We start from the raw sequence: 18,217 nt of genomic DNA, 5'->3' as shown, positions 1-18,217 counted from the left end.
CGTGTCTTCTCATTGTGCGGCGAAGGTAGTAGTGCTTGGTTGGTGACTCCACACAAGAAAAGGTTGAACATTAACATAAACTCGATCTAACAGGGGTCAGACTTGCTTGTTGTTGTTGTTTGTAAACTGGTTAACAGTGTTTTTTTGGTCGTCAGTGCGCTGTCAGAGGAGGAGAAGACCTTGCTACGTGCTGGCCTCATCACCAACTTCAACGAGCCGGTCAACCAGGTCAGTGCTGTCAAACCTCCAACCCCCAGCACCAGACGGGGGCCCTGACACATCTACCAGCTTAAAAATGTCCAACTGAGGTCATCTGTACAGATTGCAAAAAGTCCAGTCACTTGTAATAGGACAGAATCTGCACAGAGGTCAGTTACGTCACTTTGGGAGGGCTGCTTTTCTCTGGGGGGTGAGGGGAGGTTGAAGAAGATGCAGAGCCTTGAGTGTAGGACTGATAAATATTCAGGGGACACTAAGGAATCAGGCAGCCGCAGTGAGTTTGGTTGATATCTCACGTGTGTACGAGCCTACTAATCTGAAGCTGGCCTGAGTATCGGTGCCTGCCTGTTCCCTGACAGATCGCCACACAGATCGCGGTACTGATCGCCAAGGTGGCCCGTTTGGACTGCCCACGTCAGTGGCCCGAGCTCATCCCCATCCTGCTGGAGTCTGTCAAGGTGCAGGACGGCCTCCAGCAGCACCGAGCCCTGCTTACTTTCTACCATGTCACCAAGACGCTGGCCTCCAAGCGACTGGCCACAGACAAGAAGCTTTTCCAAGATGTAAGTGGGGCGACCAGTACCTGTGTTTGGGTTTGGGAGGTGATGGAGCTGCTCTGCTTGTAAGTGGGGCGACCAGTACCTGTGTTTGGGTTTGGGAGGTGATGGAGCTGCTCTGCTTGTAAGTGGGGCGACCAGTACCTGTGTTTAGGTTTGGGAGGTGATGGAGCTGCTCTGCTTGCTTTGTGGCACAAAAATGTAAAGTTATCGAACTATTCAGCTAGTTCTGAAGATAATCTCTCTCCCTTATTTTTATACAACTTATTTATTTCTGCTGAGTAGCAGCAGCTCCTCCAAAATGCACGGAAAGGGGTTTATTTCTGCAAACGCCCGAGTTGGTCACAGGGAAGCCTGATTTGCTGACTTGTTTCAGCCTAAGGAGTGTCCAATTTGGGGGAACGTTCAAAGTTCTTTATCGACCGGAGCAGACATTCAGGAGACTGAATAGTCAATCAGTTCGACTGAGGGCTGCCCACGGGGCGACGCAAGTGCTGCCAGGGCCGCAACGGAGAGGAAAACGAGGGCCCCGGAGAGAAAGCGCCCTCTGGTGGAGAGCTGGGTTCCAGAATGTTCTGGGGGTGCACTGTTTAGTAGTCAGCTGTACAGTGTGTACATTTCGCTGCCATTTTTAGTAAAAGCCCTAAATTGAGGCTCGTTATCCCGAAAGATTTAATTAGACTCTTTCGATGCTCTTTTACTTTTGACAAATGAAATATCAGCATTTTTAGGATGATTTAAAAAATTTTGCCAATTTCAATGAAGTGTGCAGCTCTGCTTTTGGAGATTCAGGTTTTACTGGGGGGGAAAATATCGCCCAGAGCTTTTTTTTATGGTATTAGTCATTCTTCATGGGACTCACCTTGGTTTTAAGTCCTCACAGCTTTACACTGCTTGATTGCCAAGTGAAAACTCCAGTGTGGGTGTCGTTCTGGACTTTCTGTGCCCCCACCCCAAAAAAAGCTCATCCCTAATAGTAGCCGCTGTCATGCATTTCACACTCTTCCTTTCATGAGTTTAAGGTGGGAGATGGAAGGTGTCGTTCTCATCCGATCTCTTGAGATCTCCATAGAAGATGTTTCAGAATAACCAATGTCCGCTAATATTTCAGGTGTGAGGTGGTGGTGGTGGTGGTGGTGGTGGTGGTGGTGGGGGGGGTTCATTAACTTTTTTTTTTTTTCTTTTGCTTTTGCTTATTTAATTTCCCCCTGCAGTCAACCCAGATTTAAGGACTGTTTAATTATCTATACATATTTATGATCATGCTGCACTTTCGTTTTCTTTTTTTTTAACGTGGCATACAGAAAGGTATGCTAGAGAAAGCGAAGGCTTCCACCCGTTAGTACTGTGGCTCAGTCTCACGGCAGCTCTCTGATTCTAACGGTGATGAACAGCATGCTGAAGTTAGCGGAGGGGAAATGGAGGTATTCAGGTTATATAGTGTAAATATAACCGCTCATGTGGTCCTTGTCTTTGGCTGTCGGACTGGACAGGTGATTGATTAAACTTTTGGGAGAAGGTGAGCGATGAGCGGTGTTGTTAGTTCAGGGTGACTCAGGAAAATTTTGAGTGGGCAGACCCCAGCAGGGCCCCCAGCCTCATGTCCGGGTGGTGGGTTGAATCTGTACCCTTCACTGTATCGGGGACGGCTCGCTGACATGCCCCCAGTAATACTGCTGTTTGTGGTAATCTGTTGGACCAACCGACCCCCAAACTATGGGCTGTCTGGCCAAATGTAAATGGAACAAACTCGCGCTGCTTCTGCACCTGTTTGATATTATTTCAGAGGGCTGAAATTTGGTGAGTCACCACCATAAACACAAGTGACTCGATGATATAATTTATCGTCTGGAAAGCTTTGGCAGTGGCGGATGCTGTGTGAGCCAAAGGATTTAGCCAGACTGGGCGTTCCTGGGATTTCCTGCAGGCTCACCCTAACAGCAGGTAGCTGAGAAGACTAGGCCCTTAACCGGTCAACTGAAAGCTTTAGGTTCAGACCCATTACAAAATTCAGCTGTTCAAATGGGTGAATATGCCACACTCTGTGTTAAACTGTCATCATCTGTACGTCCGTCCATCCGTCCATCCATCAGTAATAGCCAAATTAAGTTTTATGAACCAAATGCTGTATTTTCTGATACCACTAGATGGTGCCCTCTTCATGCCCCAAAGCAAACCAAGCGTGCCATCTAGTGCGGTCAAAAATCATAAAATGGTTCATGAAGCTGTATTTGGCCGTCACAACCATCCATTATCTGCCTATTATCCAACTGATTTTCCTGGGCAGGGTCACAGGGGTGCCTGGCGCCTGTTCCAACCAACTTAGGGCACTGGGAGGGGTACACCCTGGATGGGACGCCTGGCCGTTGGGGGGTGCCACACACTCATTGTGAGCAATTAGGAGATGTCAGGCAGGCTAACCGCATGTCTCTGGACTGAGGATGGAACCCGCAGTGACCTAGCGAGGACATGCACACACAGGAGCGACTCGAACCTGCAGCCCAGCAGCAGTGCCACCTATTGAGCCAGTGCGGCAGTCTGTCATCTAAATAACTGAATGAACCACTTCGTTTTATTATTGTGGTGTTAATTTGGCTGAAGTTCATTTGGCAGGGAATATTACGTTCTGTTGATATACGTGAGCATTCTTGTATTCAGAGCAGCCAGATGAAGCGGGCACTCGCAGAAAGAGAGTTTGTCATGAAGCGTATTGAACGATGTATGGAGGTAGGACCTCTGCTGATGGAAGAGGCCATATTTGATGTATATGAAATATATTTGGCAGTTTTCCCATGCTGAGGCAGCAACGGTTGCTTCTCTAGCAATGAATTAACATTGTGAGTAACAAATCTACTTTAATTAGCATTTAGTGTTATGGAGAGAATAAATAAACCCATTTTACAGTTTTAATGTGGCTTACTTTTACAGCAGTTAATGGGAAAAGAATCTATTTAAAACTGCTGAAAATAACAGCTTTTTTGAGGTGACACATTTGTAGCTGGAGTCATTCAGGCATCAAATTTGGATAAATCATTTAATTATTTGTAATTTACGTGATGCTGAGTTTTTGCTTTTGTGCAAAGAGATGCTGTGTTTGACCTCTTAGTCTTCATATGCAGACTTGCACCGACCTTCCTGTGAGTTGTTGCATAAATGACGATCCCCACCAGGTGGCACTGTGTAGCTGCCAGTCATCCTTGTCTGAATTTCCAAACAGTTGTGTGTGTGTATAGAAGGATTTTTTGGTTTATCTTCTGCCCTCTATTTGTGGATCTGGATTCTGACATTGAGTGGCTTTTGTCAGACTCCAGATTACAACCAGAAATGCCTGAAACGATGGAAGAAATTACATGTAGGGTGTTGGATGTCCTGGAATAGCTGTTATCAGATGGCCCCGGCCAGTAATAATAGGCTTTTTCAGGCATGAGGCCATACAGAGTATCGTGTGAGAAGAGCGTCTTTCTCTCTTAATACATATTAATCACCCAGTGCAGTATTGCTCCATATTACTACACGTTAAGCTTGCATTATCAGTGGATTTGCACATGGAGACTTTAGGTGACTACATTGCCTGATCCTGTCACATCTGAATGGGTGTAAAAATTGATTGTGCTCTTTGGAACAAACCCTCCTGTTCACCTTTGCTTGAATGCTTTGCTCGTTTATTTTAATGACGCTTGACGGAAGCCAGAATTTAAATGTAGTGCTTATAATTTCCAGCTGTTTCCCTGTTATGTTTTTAGCGCTGCTTTCGGTTCTGGCGTGTAAGCAAGCGGGGTCTTGTCTCAGGCCGCCTGCAGCAGCACCGGCGTAACGTAACGCAGCGGTGGTGGCGTGCTGGGCTTTGTACCCCTCCATTAGTAGGTGGCTCCTCTGTCCTAACAAGCATGGGAAATAAACAGGCAGCTAGTGAGACGACTTCTCCTGCAAGGACCAGTGGGGCCTTTGGCTTATTGACATCCTGGCCCAAGGTGGTTAAGGAGCTGGCCCTGGGCTTCTTGAAGGGATTCACCTTTACTTGCTGTTGTGGAAATGTTTGGGCCATTTTTGTAAGCAATGCAGCACTGTAGTATTTACAATGTTTTTAAAAGCCAAGCACAGCCACGTGAGCCGCAATAGATAGCAGTACCTGGTAACTGTTTTAAAAAAAAAAAAATTTAAAAAAAAAAACTCTCTACTGCTCTGATTCACATTTGGTCTTCAAGTGATTTGGAGGGCAGAGATCTTCTGCTGCTTTAATGCCAGTTGCCTGGAACGATTAGATATGAGTGATTTTCTTCCCTTGTGAAGAAATATAAATGTCCAGAATCTGAAGTTAATGGTCTAAACCAGTGGTTCTCAACCTTTTTTGCACCATGACCCGTTTTTAACTATGCCAGCTCAATCGCGACTCTACATCAAGTACAGGTTTAAATTTACGCTATGGCCAATCACACAGTGCACTCTGCAGTTTACACCAATCAATGCCTATTGCACAATTCTGATTGGATGTGCCAGTGGATTTTAAATTTAAGAATCTGTGGTTTGGCTTCTTGGATTGGTTTAGTGATCACTAGTTTTGGACTAAGCATTTGCAGACCCAAGACCCGCTTATATAGGTTAATTCTAGGATTGGGGCTTGGAAATCTGATAGTTTCTATATAGGGGCTTGCTGGTTTTAAAATGCTTACATTTTGCACTCTGCCTCACGTCCCTTTCAGAACTGGCTGCGACCCAAATTTGTGTCACGACATGCTGGTCTGAAAGAAAAAAGTGATCCACGCTAATAGCCCAAACTTTTCAGTGGCAGGTGGGATGCAGGTGACGGGTTGACTGAGAATACTGGTTAACCAAGAACTGGGCCTTCCATGCTAAATTAACTCCTTGTTGACTAGTTGCTAGTTGAGCTGGTTGACAGCATGAATGTTTGCAATGTACTATTTGACTTGCTTTTCCGTCATTTTGGACAAAAGTGTCTGCAGAGTATGAAAATGTAAATTTCCCTGCAGCCTTATGCAGACCGAAATGAAGTTGGGCCGATCTGGCTCTCGTTATGCCTGAAGTTGGGCTGTGCGTAGGAGCCTTGCTCTTCCTCAGCAGGCGTGATGCTGCCTTTAACTGTCTGATCTTCAGCTGAGCGGATGAGATGCGAGCTGACTGGGGATCAGCGCTGCTACGCAGCCGGTAGCCCTAAGACATGGCGCTGTGGGCTAACGCATGATGCTGTGCTATTCACATGCAGTCATCTGGCCTGGCTTGACAGCCGGCCCGCTCATGGCCAACGGATGGCCGTTACCCAAGGGGACACGGGATGCTGCAGAGTTATACCCCGTCTCTGCGAACTTGAAAGTCCTCGGTCCTGCATCTGCTTTGCCCGAGCAAGCCGTTTAGTTCGCCACACTTCCGGTGCTTCCGTACGCATGACTCAGCGGGAAGAACACAACAGAGCAGCTTGTTTACTGCTGCAGAAATATTGACTGCCGCTCTTCGGCAGGTCACCTGAAGTTCACTCTGCCGCGATGCCGGAGCTGATGAAACTGCGACTAATCTCTTTGGGGGGGGGAGTGCCAGCCGCCCCCTGCTCCTGGGAAACGTCCCCATGGTGGCCCTGGCTGGTGCCGCACCGGTGCAGGCCTGAAAGATCTAACTGTAAACGGAGACCAGAGAAGACAAACACCAAACTGCTGCTTTCTGACGTACCCCTCCTCCATTTCGCTCCTCTGTTGCTCACTTTTGCCCCCCTCCCCCCACTCTGATCCTACACAGATGACTGCGGACATTAGTCATTAGTAATTCTGCTGGCTGCATCCTTATTGCAGCCCAGCTGGCCATGGTGATTTTGGTGTGCTCTAGAATCCTCATCTGTATCGGTGGGCAGTGCTGGTCCGGTATAGTCCGGTTCTGTGTCTGTGCCATCAGTGCTGTTATCTGACAAGTTCTCGACTCTTCCATCACCTGAAAGCCCACGACACTCTCCCCATCTGCACTCTACAGTTGTTCCAATTGATGCATGTAAACATTAGCGGTGAACAGGTGGCTTTGTGACTTGCCGGTAGGCTGGCTGTTTGGGAGGCAGCTTTCCCTGCATTCTGGGGGGACGGTCGGTGCAAGCGAGTGTGCCTCTGAGTCAAAGACGCGTGTGAGAGGGAGGATCTGCACTACAGCCAGATGAGCAGAGAGCCATCTTTGAAAGCAGCCGTCAGAGTTTAGTAACGGTGATTTACAAAGTCACTGGATTGATGCCAAGGTTATGAGTTAGAAAGATTCTGTTAAAATGAACCCTTGTTCTGTTTAAATAAAAAAAAGTCCCATTTTCTTGGGGATTAAGTTCTAATATGGTATGGTATGTTTTAAGCTTCAAGGTCATGTGGTGTAACTGAAATCCTTTTATAATCTGCCTGAATGTGATGTGATCTAACGTGTCACTTTTGAATAAAGGGTTAAACGGATTTTAACCAGAGAGGGCCCTGATATTTTTGTAAAGGTTTTACGCCAGTACTGGTACTTAGAAGCTCATTGCATTATAGCACATAAGTAAATGAGTTCTGATGTATACTGCGTTTAATGGTGTTTGTCTGTTGTGGCAACAAATTGTTGAGCTCCATTTCATTCTCGGTCCCTTTCCTCTGTAATGTGTAATATGAGGCGATCTGTTGGGCCATCCATGGAGATAGGCACCTCCCCTCAGATCCTCTCCACCCTTTCCTGTGTCATCCTGATTTTCCCATTTGCTCCCTCGCTTCCTGGTGGATCGGCCGGCCGCATTACAATTCCGCTGCGTTCTAGCCTCTCGCCGTCTCCCAAGGGCATCTCACCACCAATAATTTCTTTCCTCTTTACGGCTAATTTAATGCTTGAATTTGAATCTTGATTCTCTCTAATCAGCCATATGATTCTATCGTTAATAACCCATGATTTTCCTGCCTGGTGCCGACTGACTTTGGACGACGGCACCTGCCTAGGGGCAGAGTGATGGGCGATGTGCCGGCAGATGCGAATTTGCCAACGTTAGTGTAACGGTGCGTTTGCCCCATTGGCCCACTTGGGTAATTTAATATGCTAATGTTGTGAAATAGCAGGGTGTAGCGTAGCACTGGTTCATGGTGTGGCAGTGCTGATTTTTCTGTTCTCAGGCCCTGTCATGCCTTTGGTCTGTTTAAGTGTTTTTTTTGGAGTCACTATCCCTCTAAAGTTTTTGAAGTGGGTTCTCTGTCCCTCTTTCTTTGCGGACCTTTTTGACCTTCGATTGCTTTTTAAACTGGCTAAATGGTGGGGGCAGATTTTTGACCAGGTTCTCAAGAGCCTTGCATTAAAGAGAGGAGGCTGGGCTTCAGTTTGAGAGACACCAGGTTTCTCTTTGCTCTTTAATCTTTTGGCCAGCTCACTGGCATAAAGGGATGCACTTATATACTTCATACAGCTGTGTCACAATCATATGTAGTTACTGAAGAAATAAAAGGTACATGACCAAGATGTTTCTAGGTTTTCGGACTAGCTGCATTTTGGGTAGATTTTCTGTGCTGTTCGCTGCCTCTGCAGGATAGTGCTTCATACAGCTTGCGTCTTGAGATTCAGTTGGAATGCTTCATCTCGTATTCTGCATTGGCTTTCTGTTGTTACGAACCCTAACAGACAGACATGATGTTTTGAGCTCTAGGTAGTTTAGTGATTAGATTATTAATGAGTGTATGATAGTCATTTTTTATGACTGTGTGTTGCTATGAATGCTCAAGCGAGTCTTGAGATATGAGGTGTCAGTTTACTGTCGAAGTACAAAAACCGCCCAGATGTTTCCTGTGATCTGCTGCTGTTGTAGCTGCAACTGTCCACCTTTTATTTATATTTTCATAATAAAAGCCTTATGTTCAGTGCTTTTGCTTATCTGATTGTAATATAGCCTGATATTCTGTTTTAAATTATTAATTTGTTTAAATTTTCTCTGTGTGGCGTTTTTTTTATTTATGGTTTCAGAATAAATAGCAAATGTTTAGGGGGGGGGGAGGTGGCTTCTGTTCCTGACAAGCAGTTTATCTACTTAATCTTTTTTATGACCCATAACTTAGCAGCGGTTGTGATTCATCTGAAGATCTACATCCTAAGTATTACTTAGGAAGCTAAATTTATCGTCCAGACTCGTCAGCTTGTCTTATAACAACCTGGAAAGGTAATCCCAGAGAGGCAGCGTGGGCAAAGCCTCCTCCCTCTCGTCTCTCTCCTGACTCACTTTTTTTTAAATTTACAATACCTGCCATAGATGATGTTTTGCCGTGGAAAATTCCAGCGCTACGTTGAGGCCGAATCTTTTTAGCACCTTGAAGCCGCGCTGGATCCAGAAGGCGTTTGATCAGAATCCCAGTACTCTGAGGCGCTCAGGAGTTCCCAAACTGATTTTTGAAGTTTTTAAGTTTTCGTTTGAGTTCTTACCTGAAGGTTGCAATGTGTATGTATTGAGGGCAATAAAAGTTGAGCCTTTCTGAGCTCTGCTGAATATGAAAACTCTTTTTCACCCCCCGCCATGCACTCCTGAACCTCCTCTGGTGCTCCTCCTCTGGTGCTCCTCCTCTGGTGCTCCTCCTCTGGTGCTCCTCCTCTGGTGCTCCTCCAGTCCTTCCAGTATCCCTGCAGCTCTGACGCTGCCCTTTTTGCCCCGCAGCGGGCTGCACAGCACCATGCAGGAAGGCCACGGGCGGTCAGTCCCTTAGCCCCGCCCTCTTTCTCTCTCTTAGTGGTGTTTATTTTTATCTTGTTTTCCTCGAGAACAAATAAGTGGTTGGCCAGCAAAATATGTAGACGAGGAAATTCTCATAAAACGTTGACATTGTCAGGAACTTTGAGCCTGTGGCTCACACCTGTTCTGCAAGACCTATTTGTGTTTGACAAGATTCTGATGTGAGAGAGGAAAGCGAGAGAAAAGGCGAAGCTCTGCTGGGTCTCTCCTACTCCCATTGGTCGGTTAGACACGGAGCCGTCTAGCATCCAGCTCAATTATTCTCAGGCTGCCTGACTGTCTAATCGTCTCTATCTCTCTCATTTTGGGCTTCACCTGGGCTTCTCCCTGCAGCTTGGTTGTGGCCTTAACAGTCAACAGTGAACCTCATAGAACAGACTTGTGTTCATTGACGAGATCTGCAACATATGCTGTTAACACAAGGTACTGAGTGACCTTTCTCAGCTGTTTTAGGGCCAAACCAGTAAAAGATATTGGCCCTTTCTGGGCTGAAGTGTGATTTGGGAGGGATCTTCTTATCTACCATCTTCGGTGTCCTAGATTTGGGGTGTAACAGTACACAAAATTCACGATTTGGAACAAACCTCAGTTTGGCGCAGTTTCATACAGGAGAGAAAACAGAATTTGTTTTTTTAATTATTATTAAAGCTGCAAACACAAATATATTTAGGAACAGTTATAAACCAGTGTCAATGCGTCTGTTGACCTGTCTGAATAGCAAAAAGCTCAGAGACTATTGCACATTGTACAAATAAGTGTTGTACTTTTTTACTTTGTCTTTTACATAACAGACATGAACTGAATCTCATATAAATCCTTTTTTTTTTTTACTATTGTGTTTGGTCACATATCTGTAGCAATACCTATAACCGTAGTGTGTAGGGCTGTCAAAATTAACGGGTTAACGCGGATTAATCCATCATCATGATTAATCTGATTAAAAATTTTTATGCAATTAACCCATCTGCAGCGCAGAATGACTCAAAATCCCTGAAATGTCTCTGTCAACCCATTTCGGGCAGTTTTGGTGCGTTCCATTTGCCCTCGGAACTCGTATTCCGAGTCGGATACCAAATTTTGAAGCCGGAAGTGACGACATGCGTGCTCCCGTTTCTCGGAGCAGCACAGAGGATCCTGAGTTCAGAATCCAAGATGGCTACGCCCTTTATGAACAGAAGGGAAAGTTGTAGTTTTATACTGTTTAAGCACTACTTCTCATTTGTGGCTCATTAAATCGGTTGCACACACTATACCATCCAACTTATCTTTGGACGTGTTGCTATAGAGTTTTATACGTAAAGCACTGCGCGTAATGTGTTATCAACTAATATTGCTAACAATGGCTACCAATTAACCGGGCTAGAATTGGATTTCATGATTAGTCGGATTATTTGTCGCATTTACGGTAGTTCGGGCTAACTGTAAGTGAACGAAGATAAAGACCATTTAAACTGAGGTACCTTAAATCCGACAAGTTGTCTGGCTAAGCAAAAGATCTTGCTTTTTGATATGGGTCCATGGTATTGCACTTCTTTGGCAGATGGAATGCATCCGACTTGTGTTCAAGATGTTCAATAAATATACACTCACCTAAAGGATTATTAGGAACACCTGTTCAATTTCTCATTAATGCAATTATCTAATCAACCAATCACATGGCAGTTGCTTCAATGCATTTAGGGGTGTGGTCCTGGTCAAGACAATCTCCTGAACTCCAAACTGAATGTCAGAATGGGAAAGAAAGGTGATTTAAGCAATTTTGAGCGTGGCATGGTTGTTGGTGCCAGACGGGCCGGTCTGAGTATTTCACAGTCTGCTCAGTTACTGGGATTTTCACGCACAACCATTTCTAGGGTTTACAAAGAATGGTGTGCAAAGGGAAAAACATCCAGTATGCGGCAGTCCTGTGGGCGAAAATACCTTGTTGATGCTAGAGGTCAGAGGAGAATGGGCCGACTGATTCAAGCTGATAGAAGAGCAACTTTGACTGAAATGACCACTCGTTACAACCGAGGTATGCAGCAAAGCATTTGTGAAGCCACAACACGCACAACCTTGAGGCGGATGGGCTACAACAGTAGAAAACCCCACCGGGTACCACTCATCTCCACTACAAATAGGAAAAAGAGGCTACAATTTGCACGAGCTCACCAAAATTGGACAGTTGAAGACTGGAAAAATGTTGCCTGGTCTGATGAGTCTCGATTTCTGTTGAGACATTCAAATGGTAGAGTCAGAATTTGGCGTAAACAGAATGAGAACATGGATCCATCATGCCTTGTTACCACTGTGCAGGCTGGTGGTGGTGGTGTAATGGTGTGGGGGATGTTTTCTTGCCACACTTTAGGCCCCTTAGTGCCAATTGGGCATCGTTTAAATGCCACGGCCTACCTGAGCATTGTTTCTGACCATGTCCATCCCTTTATGACCACCATGTACCCAGCCTCTGATGGCTACTTCCAGGAGGATAATGCACCATGTCACAAAGCTCGAATCATTTCAAATTGGTTTCTTGAACATGACAATGAGTTCACTGTACTACAATGGCCCCCACAGTCACCAGATCTCAACCCAATAGAGCATCTTTGGGATGTGGTGGAACGGGAGCTTCGTGCCCTGGATGTGCATCCCACAAATCTCCATCAACTGCAAGATGCTATCCTATCAATGGCACATGACGAATATGTGTACCGTTACAGCCCCACCGAAATATAATACACCTGGATAATAACCTGTGCAGGTTGTTCCTATTGGATTGGCAGCGGAGCCTTGTGTGACAGGAAATGGCATGGGATATTTTGCATATTATGGGTTAAGGATTAGTGCAGGGGTCCATGGTTATGGTTTTGAATCCTGTGACTGGCAGAGTAGTCCTTCTCACAGTTGGGGCCTTGAGAAAGGCCCTTAAGGCCAGCTGCTCCAGGACTGCTGGATGCTGGCCGAACTATTGCTCTCTGACCCAAGCTTTCCACACTTATGTTGCTTTGACCAGAGCATTTGCTTTATAAATATAAATGCATTAGAAGACCTTGTAACCCACGTAGAGGCATATATCAGACCGACATGCGGCTGGCAGGGAAGAAAGCCAAGGTTTGTTCTTCTCTTCTAATTGCATCGATTTATTTTTATTTACCATCTGACAGTTTTGTGTTTATTTTCCCTGCTGAAAAATGGCCAGCTTGGACAATTCTTCCAAATGAAACCGCCTTCCTCTCCGGCTCTTTTTCGTCCCATAATCTTCCCGTACTTTACTTTTTTTAAGCTGGAATTGTAATAAAAAAACTTAAACAGCTACACAGTCTTATTTTTAAATGCAATGCTACAGTTAGCTAATTTGAATTTTTAAAGTGATTTTTATGAAAGAATGGTGGGGAATAAAAAGTATAACATGATTTACATAAAAGAGAAAGTTTAATGGGATAAATTTGCATATGGCACCTTTCAGAATTGGAAAAAGGCAGGTTAATCTTCTGACGTTCATCATGATTCAGCAGAATACACACTGTTCCATTATCATTACTCAGTAATGACTCTGTTGGCAGATTACCCAAATGACTCTGGCGGCAGGTTACCCAAATGACTCTGGCGGCAGGTTACCCAAATGACTCTGGTGGCAGATTACCCAAATGACACTGGGGGCAGATTACCCAAATGACACTGGGGGCAGGTTATCCAAATGACTCTGGCGGCAGGTTACCCAAATGACTCTGGCGGCAGGTTACCCAAATGACTCTGGCGGCAGGTTACCCAAATGACTCTGGCGGCAGGTTACCCAAATGACTCTGGCTATTAACCCTCTGCAGTCAGTGGCATGTGGCAGCAGAAGGGGGTCTGTTTTCTTAAAATTTAACGGTCCCCTTTCTATTTATGATCTTATAGTGAGGTTTGTTGGTTTCTTTAAAACGTCCCTTCTCTGAAAATGCTGTTTCCTTGTTGTGTCTTGGCCACTCTGAAATGTGAACGATGTCGGGAAACAGACAGAATTACCTGTCATTTCTGTATAAATTTCTACGACTCGGAAAAACAGAATGCTGTCAGAGCAAAGCTTAATTACTCTCCTCAGGCTGCCTATGTGATTTATGAATCCACGTCTGATATGAATTTTTAAAAATCACTTGAGAATTGTTTAATGTGCCTTTGCAAACTCTTTATAGGTGTGACTGAGGGGAATGTGGTGTAGAGGGGCCAGGGGATTTGATGAGCTCAGCCTGGACTTCAGCACAGTGAAGTAGTATTGGGAAGTTCAGTGAGGTGCATATATAACATAGAATATGCGGTTATTAAAAAATGAGGAGCATGCAATCGGGCTACACGCTCCATTCTCAGAATTTTAAAATGCTCATATTGCTTTGTGTCTCCCTCATCCTGGGTTGTGGGTTGAAATCCTGCCCCTGCACTGTATTTGTTTACATGGTCCTTCAATGGGCACAAGACTGGGAGGGGAATACCACTCTATCACAGGACAACACACACACACATACAAAATGCATTAAACACTTCAGTTCCTCCCATAGCCCAAAGACATTCAGGCTATCTGGTGTCTGTAAATCATCTGTAGTGTATGATGTGTGTGAGTGACACATATCCACCTGTGATGGACTGGCATCCCCTCCCCAGGTGGGCCCCGGCCTTGTGCCCCTTGCAGCCTGGGATAGGCTCCAGGCCCCTTATGATCCTGACCAGGATAAACTGTTGGAAGTTGGATTGATGGTTTAACAGATGTGAATTTCTGGCAGTTGATTTCAAGCATCTGATTCCCACCTCGGGGATGAACTGACCTCTAAGGCACCCTCTGGCTGCAGAAGTAGGTGCCGTAGAGACAGGACTAGACACAAGGGAACGGGTTGTGATGACCTTGACACTGCTAATTAACCCTGGCATCTAATTAATTGCCACCCAAGCCATTTGCCTCAAATTGTTTTTCTCAAATTGCTTTTCTATCAACAGCATGCTCTATGAAATTGGCTGATAATCATGTTTTAGCATGCGTGTGCCTGTGAGTATGTGGGTGTGTGTGTTTTGAGTGTGAGTTTGTGTGCACGTGTGTGCATGTGTGTGCACGTGTGTTTTTACTGGACTTCGGTAAAAACAAACACCTTATAAAGTATTAAAGCGCTTTCATGAGCTCCCTGCCTCATTACAATAATGGGGATCATTATCTTCAGAGCACTGGAGTGCGTGCGAGGGAAAAGAGCCCTTTCATATCGCCTTAATTTCTATTGGGCCCATGCCGTTTGATTATAATGCTGGCATGGCTGAGATCCGTGCCACGCCCCCTCGTCTGCGCCTTCAAAGTTCCGTTTACGTAGGAAGAGCGGCCTGCGTTTCGTTTGAATTCGGGTACGATACGGCCTGGTTTATATTGCATCACTTTAATATGTTTCACGGGTTATTACATCAAATGGAGAAAGTGGGAAATTAGCCAAGGGCTTCATTCATTTGCATAGGACTGAGATACGACAATAAAAACACAGCGTAAGAAACTGCCGTGCGATTGTCGCCATAATGGGGAAGTGGCTTCGCGGCAGGTTTTCTTTAGGCCATTACCTCCATTCGGTGACGCCGTTCCTGAGTTTCTCACTGCCAATGACGTTGGATGTGGCGTCGCCTGTTTCGTCTGGCCTTGTTTTAAATTCTGTAGAGCTGATGCATGTCCTGAATGCAGGCGGCAGTGCATGTGCTCCTTATCCACCCTCCGGTGTTCCTTCTGCAGGGTTTTTGGGTACCATTTACTTGGTGTGTTCTTAAAGGTGAATTACGATAACTGATGATGTCATTTTAAAAGGAGGGTCACAGGGTGTGCCAGTGATTATTGATGGATGAATGAAACGATGAAGATGCAAACAGCAGCATCCACGCCGACCTCTTGCGGTCCCTCTCTCTGCAGCTGGCCTCTGGCATCTACAGCTTCGCGTGTTCGCTGTGGAACCATCACACGGCCACCTTCCTGCAGCAGGTCTGCTCCGGGGACGAGGCGGCTGCCATCAACTCGCTGGAGAGGACCCTGCTGTCACTGAAAGGTCTGTCCCCCACCCCCACTTCCTGCATCGCTCGCAAGATGAGCTCCTCTGATGAGGCAGTTTGTCAGGTGTTTGACTCCAGAAGGAGCCAGTTGATGAGCTTCTAAAGACAGTTAAGGGACATGGGCTTCTTTGCATGAACCACCCCGTCCCCTCATTTCACATGCACACACAGATACAAGGCACCCATGCACATCTCCCCATACGTCAGACTGGTGGGCCAGTCCTGTGCATGTCTGCGCTGCAGGAGTTGGCTGTTGGACCCCCCAGCAGCAAACTCGATGTGGACATAAACATGTCCGTACACGCAGGAAAGCGATTTGTCTCTTTGCATGTCCCTGGGGCTGTACCCTCAACGGTTTGCCAGTTATACCCTAGCTGTAGGTAAATGTACCTTTTAGTTTAATTTAAGGTATAGAAATGGACTGTGAGAAACATCCCCATGGTGCAAACAACATTAATGTATGGCCAGTGGTACAAAAATGTTCCTTAGTCCATTTCTGTGCCTTCCCCCGCCCAGTGCTGCGGAAGCTGACCGTTCACGGATTCAACGAGCCGCACCACAACATGGAAGTGATGGTGAGTCAGACGCCCTGCATCACAACAGCATCTCCATTCAGCGCCAGGTTCTCCCCAGTGGAGAAGGTTCTGTCCGTAACGGTTTCCTTTAAATCCGACTGGGCTCACCGTCACCACCCTCAGCCCCGTCATTTTCCTCTGGATAAATGGAGAGATGATGTGAAGATGTCCCCTTCTTGCGATGTCATTTACACATAGGTCATGCTTCAAATTATTGTTCAGATTAGTCCCCTCCGGGGTCAATACAATCAGGGTGTTGAAGGCCCCCATTTCCGTCCTATTAATGAGAGCTGCTACGTATCAGTTCAGTGTCCTTTCTCCTCCATCCATGTCCGCTGTCCCTTAGGGTTTCCGTCTGTGGGTTACCCCCCTCTTTAAAGATGTCGTTGTTGCCCGTTAAGGCCCATTCTGCGAGCTCAGATATGCGTTTCACCTTTAATTTTTAGAAGATGGTGATTAGCGCTCTCAGCTGCTTCTGTCTTCTCCCCACGCTGGCACCAAAGGGTCATATCAGACGTAGATCTAAATTACTTTCTCCCAGAGGCATTTTTCTCAATTGGGAAAGTTGCAAACGAATTACGAATGAGTTTGGTAACCGACTTGAAGGCTGTGCCGTAAATCCGCACATGGTAAGGTTGATCTTGAAGAGGCCGACATTAATGTGGGTCAGGAAGTTTGTTTTTAAGTATTTTGTGCCGGGAGCATAAACGGCTTGGTGGTGTTTTGGTGCTTAGCTTGACCAGGTTTGATGTATCGCAGGGTTGGGTTCCCCAGTTCCAGTCCAGAAGGGCCAGTCTGCCAACACACCTACGAAACCTGGCAATTAACTGGTGAGCTGAATGTGTTTGAGCAGGGAAATCTGCAAACCGTGTTGCAGACTGGCCCTCCAGTACTGGATTTGGGGAACCGTGACAAACAGCATAAGTCATTAAAAAAGCCAGCTCAGATTATTTAGGTTTGTAGGGTGATCCTACTCCAGCCGCAGTCAGCAGCGGACAGGGAAGAGAGATGCTTTTATTTATTGCTGTCTTGTAGAAGAAACCAGCGTTGACTTATTGTGGAAACTATGATTTCTCAGCTGTCAGCGGAAGCAGGCTTTTTGAAACGTTCAGAGAGAAGCGCAGTAGTGCCCTTGAGCTGGAAAAGAAGCGGCCGTGTGAATAGGGGAGAATGTGAGGGTGGTAGACGGCTTTATCTGAAGGTATCCAACAAAGAGTCATTGTGATAACATTTGCAATAGGCTCTCAGTATTTCCCCGGTTACCTCATTTCCGGGTTGTGACCCTGTGACGCTAATTGATGGAAAACCTATCACTGCTAGATAACAGCTCGATATGGGTGATGTCATCTAGTGCCATACAAGAACACCTTGCCTAGTAGCCAGTTCTCTCTACTTTTTCTTTTTTCTCCGTTGTTGATAGAAACATTCGTCTTGCAAAGCTGGGACCTGTCTATAAGGTGGACCTGCATTAACCTCCACAGTTCAGCACAGCTGCAGGCTGCTTAAACATGAACGAGTGGGATGCAGAGCTAGATTAGGAGTAAAGTACGTATTAATTTCAAGATGGTTTAGGCTCTTACTCGCGTGGTTTATGTTTCCATTTTGGAGCTATGACTCCTAGATGATCAGTTGAATCATTAATTTGGGAGGCATGTAAAGTTGTCCTCACTGGTCTCATTTGGCTGTGATTGCTTTCATTTATTTTCATGGGATTAACCTCAAAATGAAAATCTATCAGGAAATGTCTATACTGACGTTCCTCAAATGGCATCTGTCTGCATTATTCATAAATGTATTTTTTTCAATCAATGTTACTGTATATTTACTCATTAATTATTTGTCATTAATCGATCCTATTTTATAAAGGCAAATAAAAATGATTTTAATAGGCCCCTGCTGCAATTTAAAATCCATTAATCTGCCAGATTTAAAAGTTGGTTGCAGCCAAATAGATTGAACTGGACAATTTACCGGAGGCGATGTTTAATATTGAAATTGATATTTGTTCATTCTGGACAATTAGGCACTAATTAGGTAGCATATAGTGCTGGCAGTAAAGTGAAGCTTTACAATCAGGCACATTCAGTGGGAAGATGGGGAGGGTGTTGCACGTGAACACGGATGTGAAGATAATG

The 18,217-nt window shown here is 45.5% G+C and overlaps 1 protein-coding gene across 1 annotated transcript in view; it reads left to right on the top strand.

The window, feature by feature from the left end:
* The window catches only part of ipo11 (importin 11), a 160,237-nt gene that overhangs the window by 13,106 nt on the left and 128,914 nt on the right, over positions 1-18,217 (top strand). The window contains exons 4-7 of the mRNA XM_023803047.2: positions 156-228; positions 579-782; positions 15,371-15,503; positions 16,024-16,082. Coding sequence (XP_023658815.1) covers positions 156-228; positions 579-782; positions 15,371-15,503; positions 16,024-16,082 — 469 coding nt within the window. The remainder of the gene's footprint in view (positions 1-155; positions 229-578; positions 783-15,370; positions 15,504-16,023; positions 16,083-18,217) is intronic.

The sequence above is a fragment of the Paramormyrops kingsleyae genome, chromosome 2, assembly GCF_048594095.1.
Source record: "Paramormyrops kingsleyae isolate MSU_618 chromosome 2, PKINGS_0.4, whole genome shotgun sequence".
Lineage (NCBI taxonomy): Eukaryota > Metazoa > Chordata > Actinopteri > Osteoglossiformes > Mormyridae > Paramormyrops > Paramormyrops kingsleyae.
This window is presented reverse-complemented; position numbering and strand designations above follow the sequence as displayed.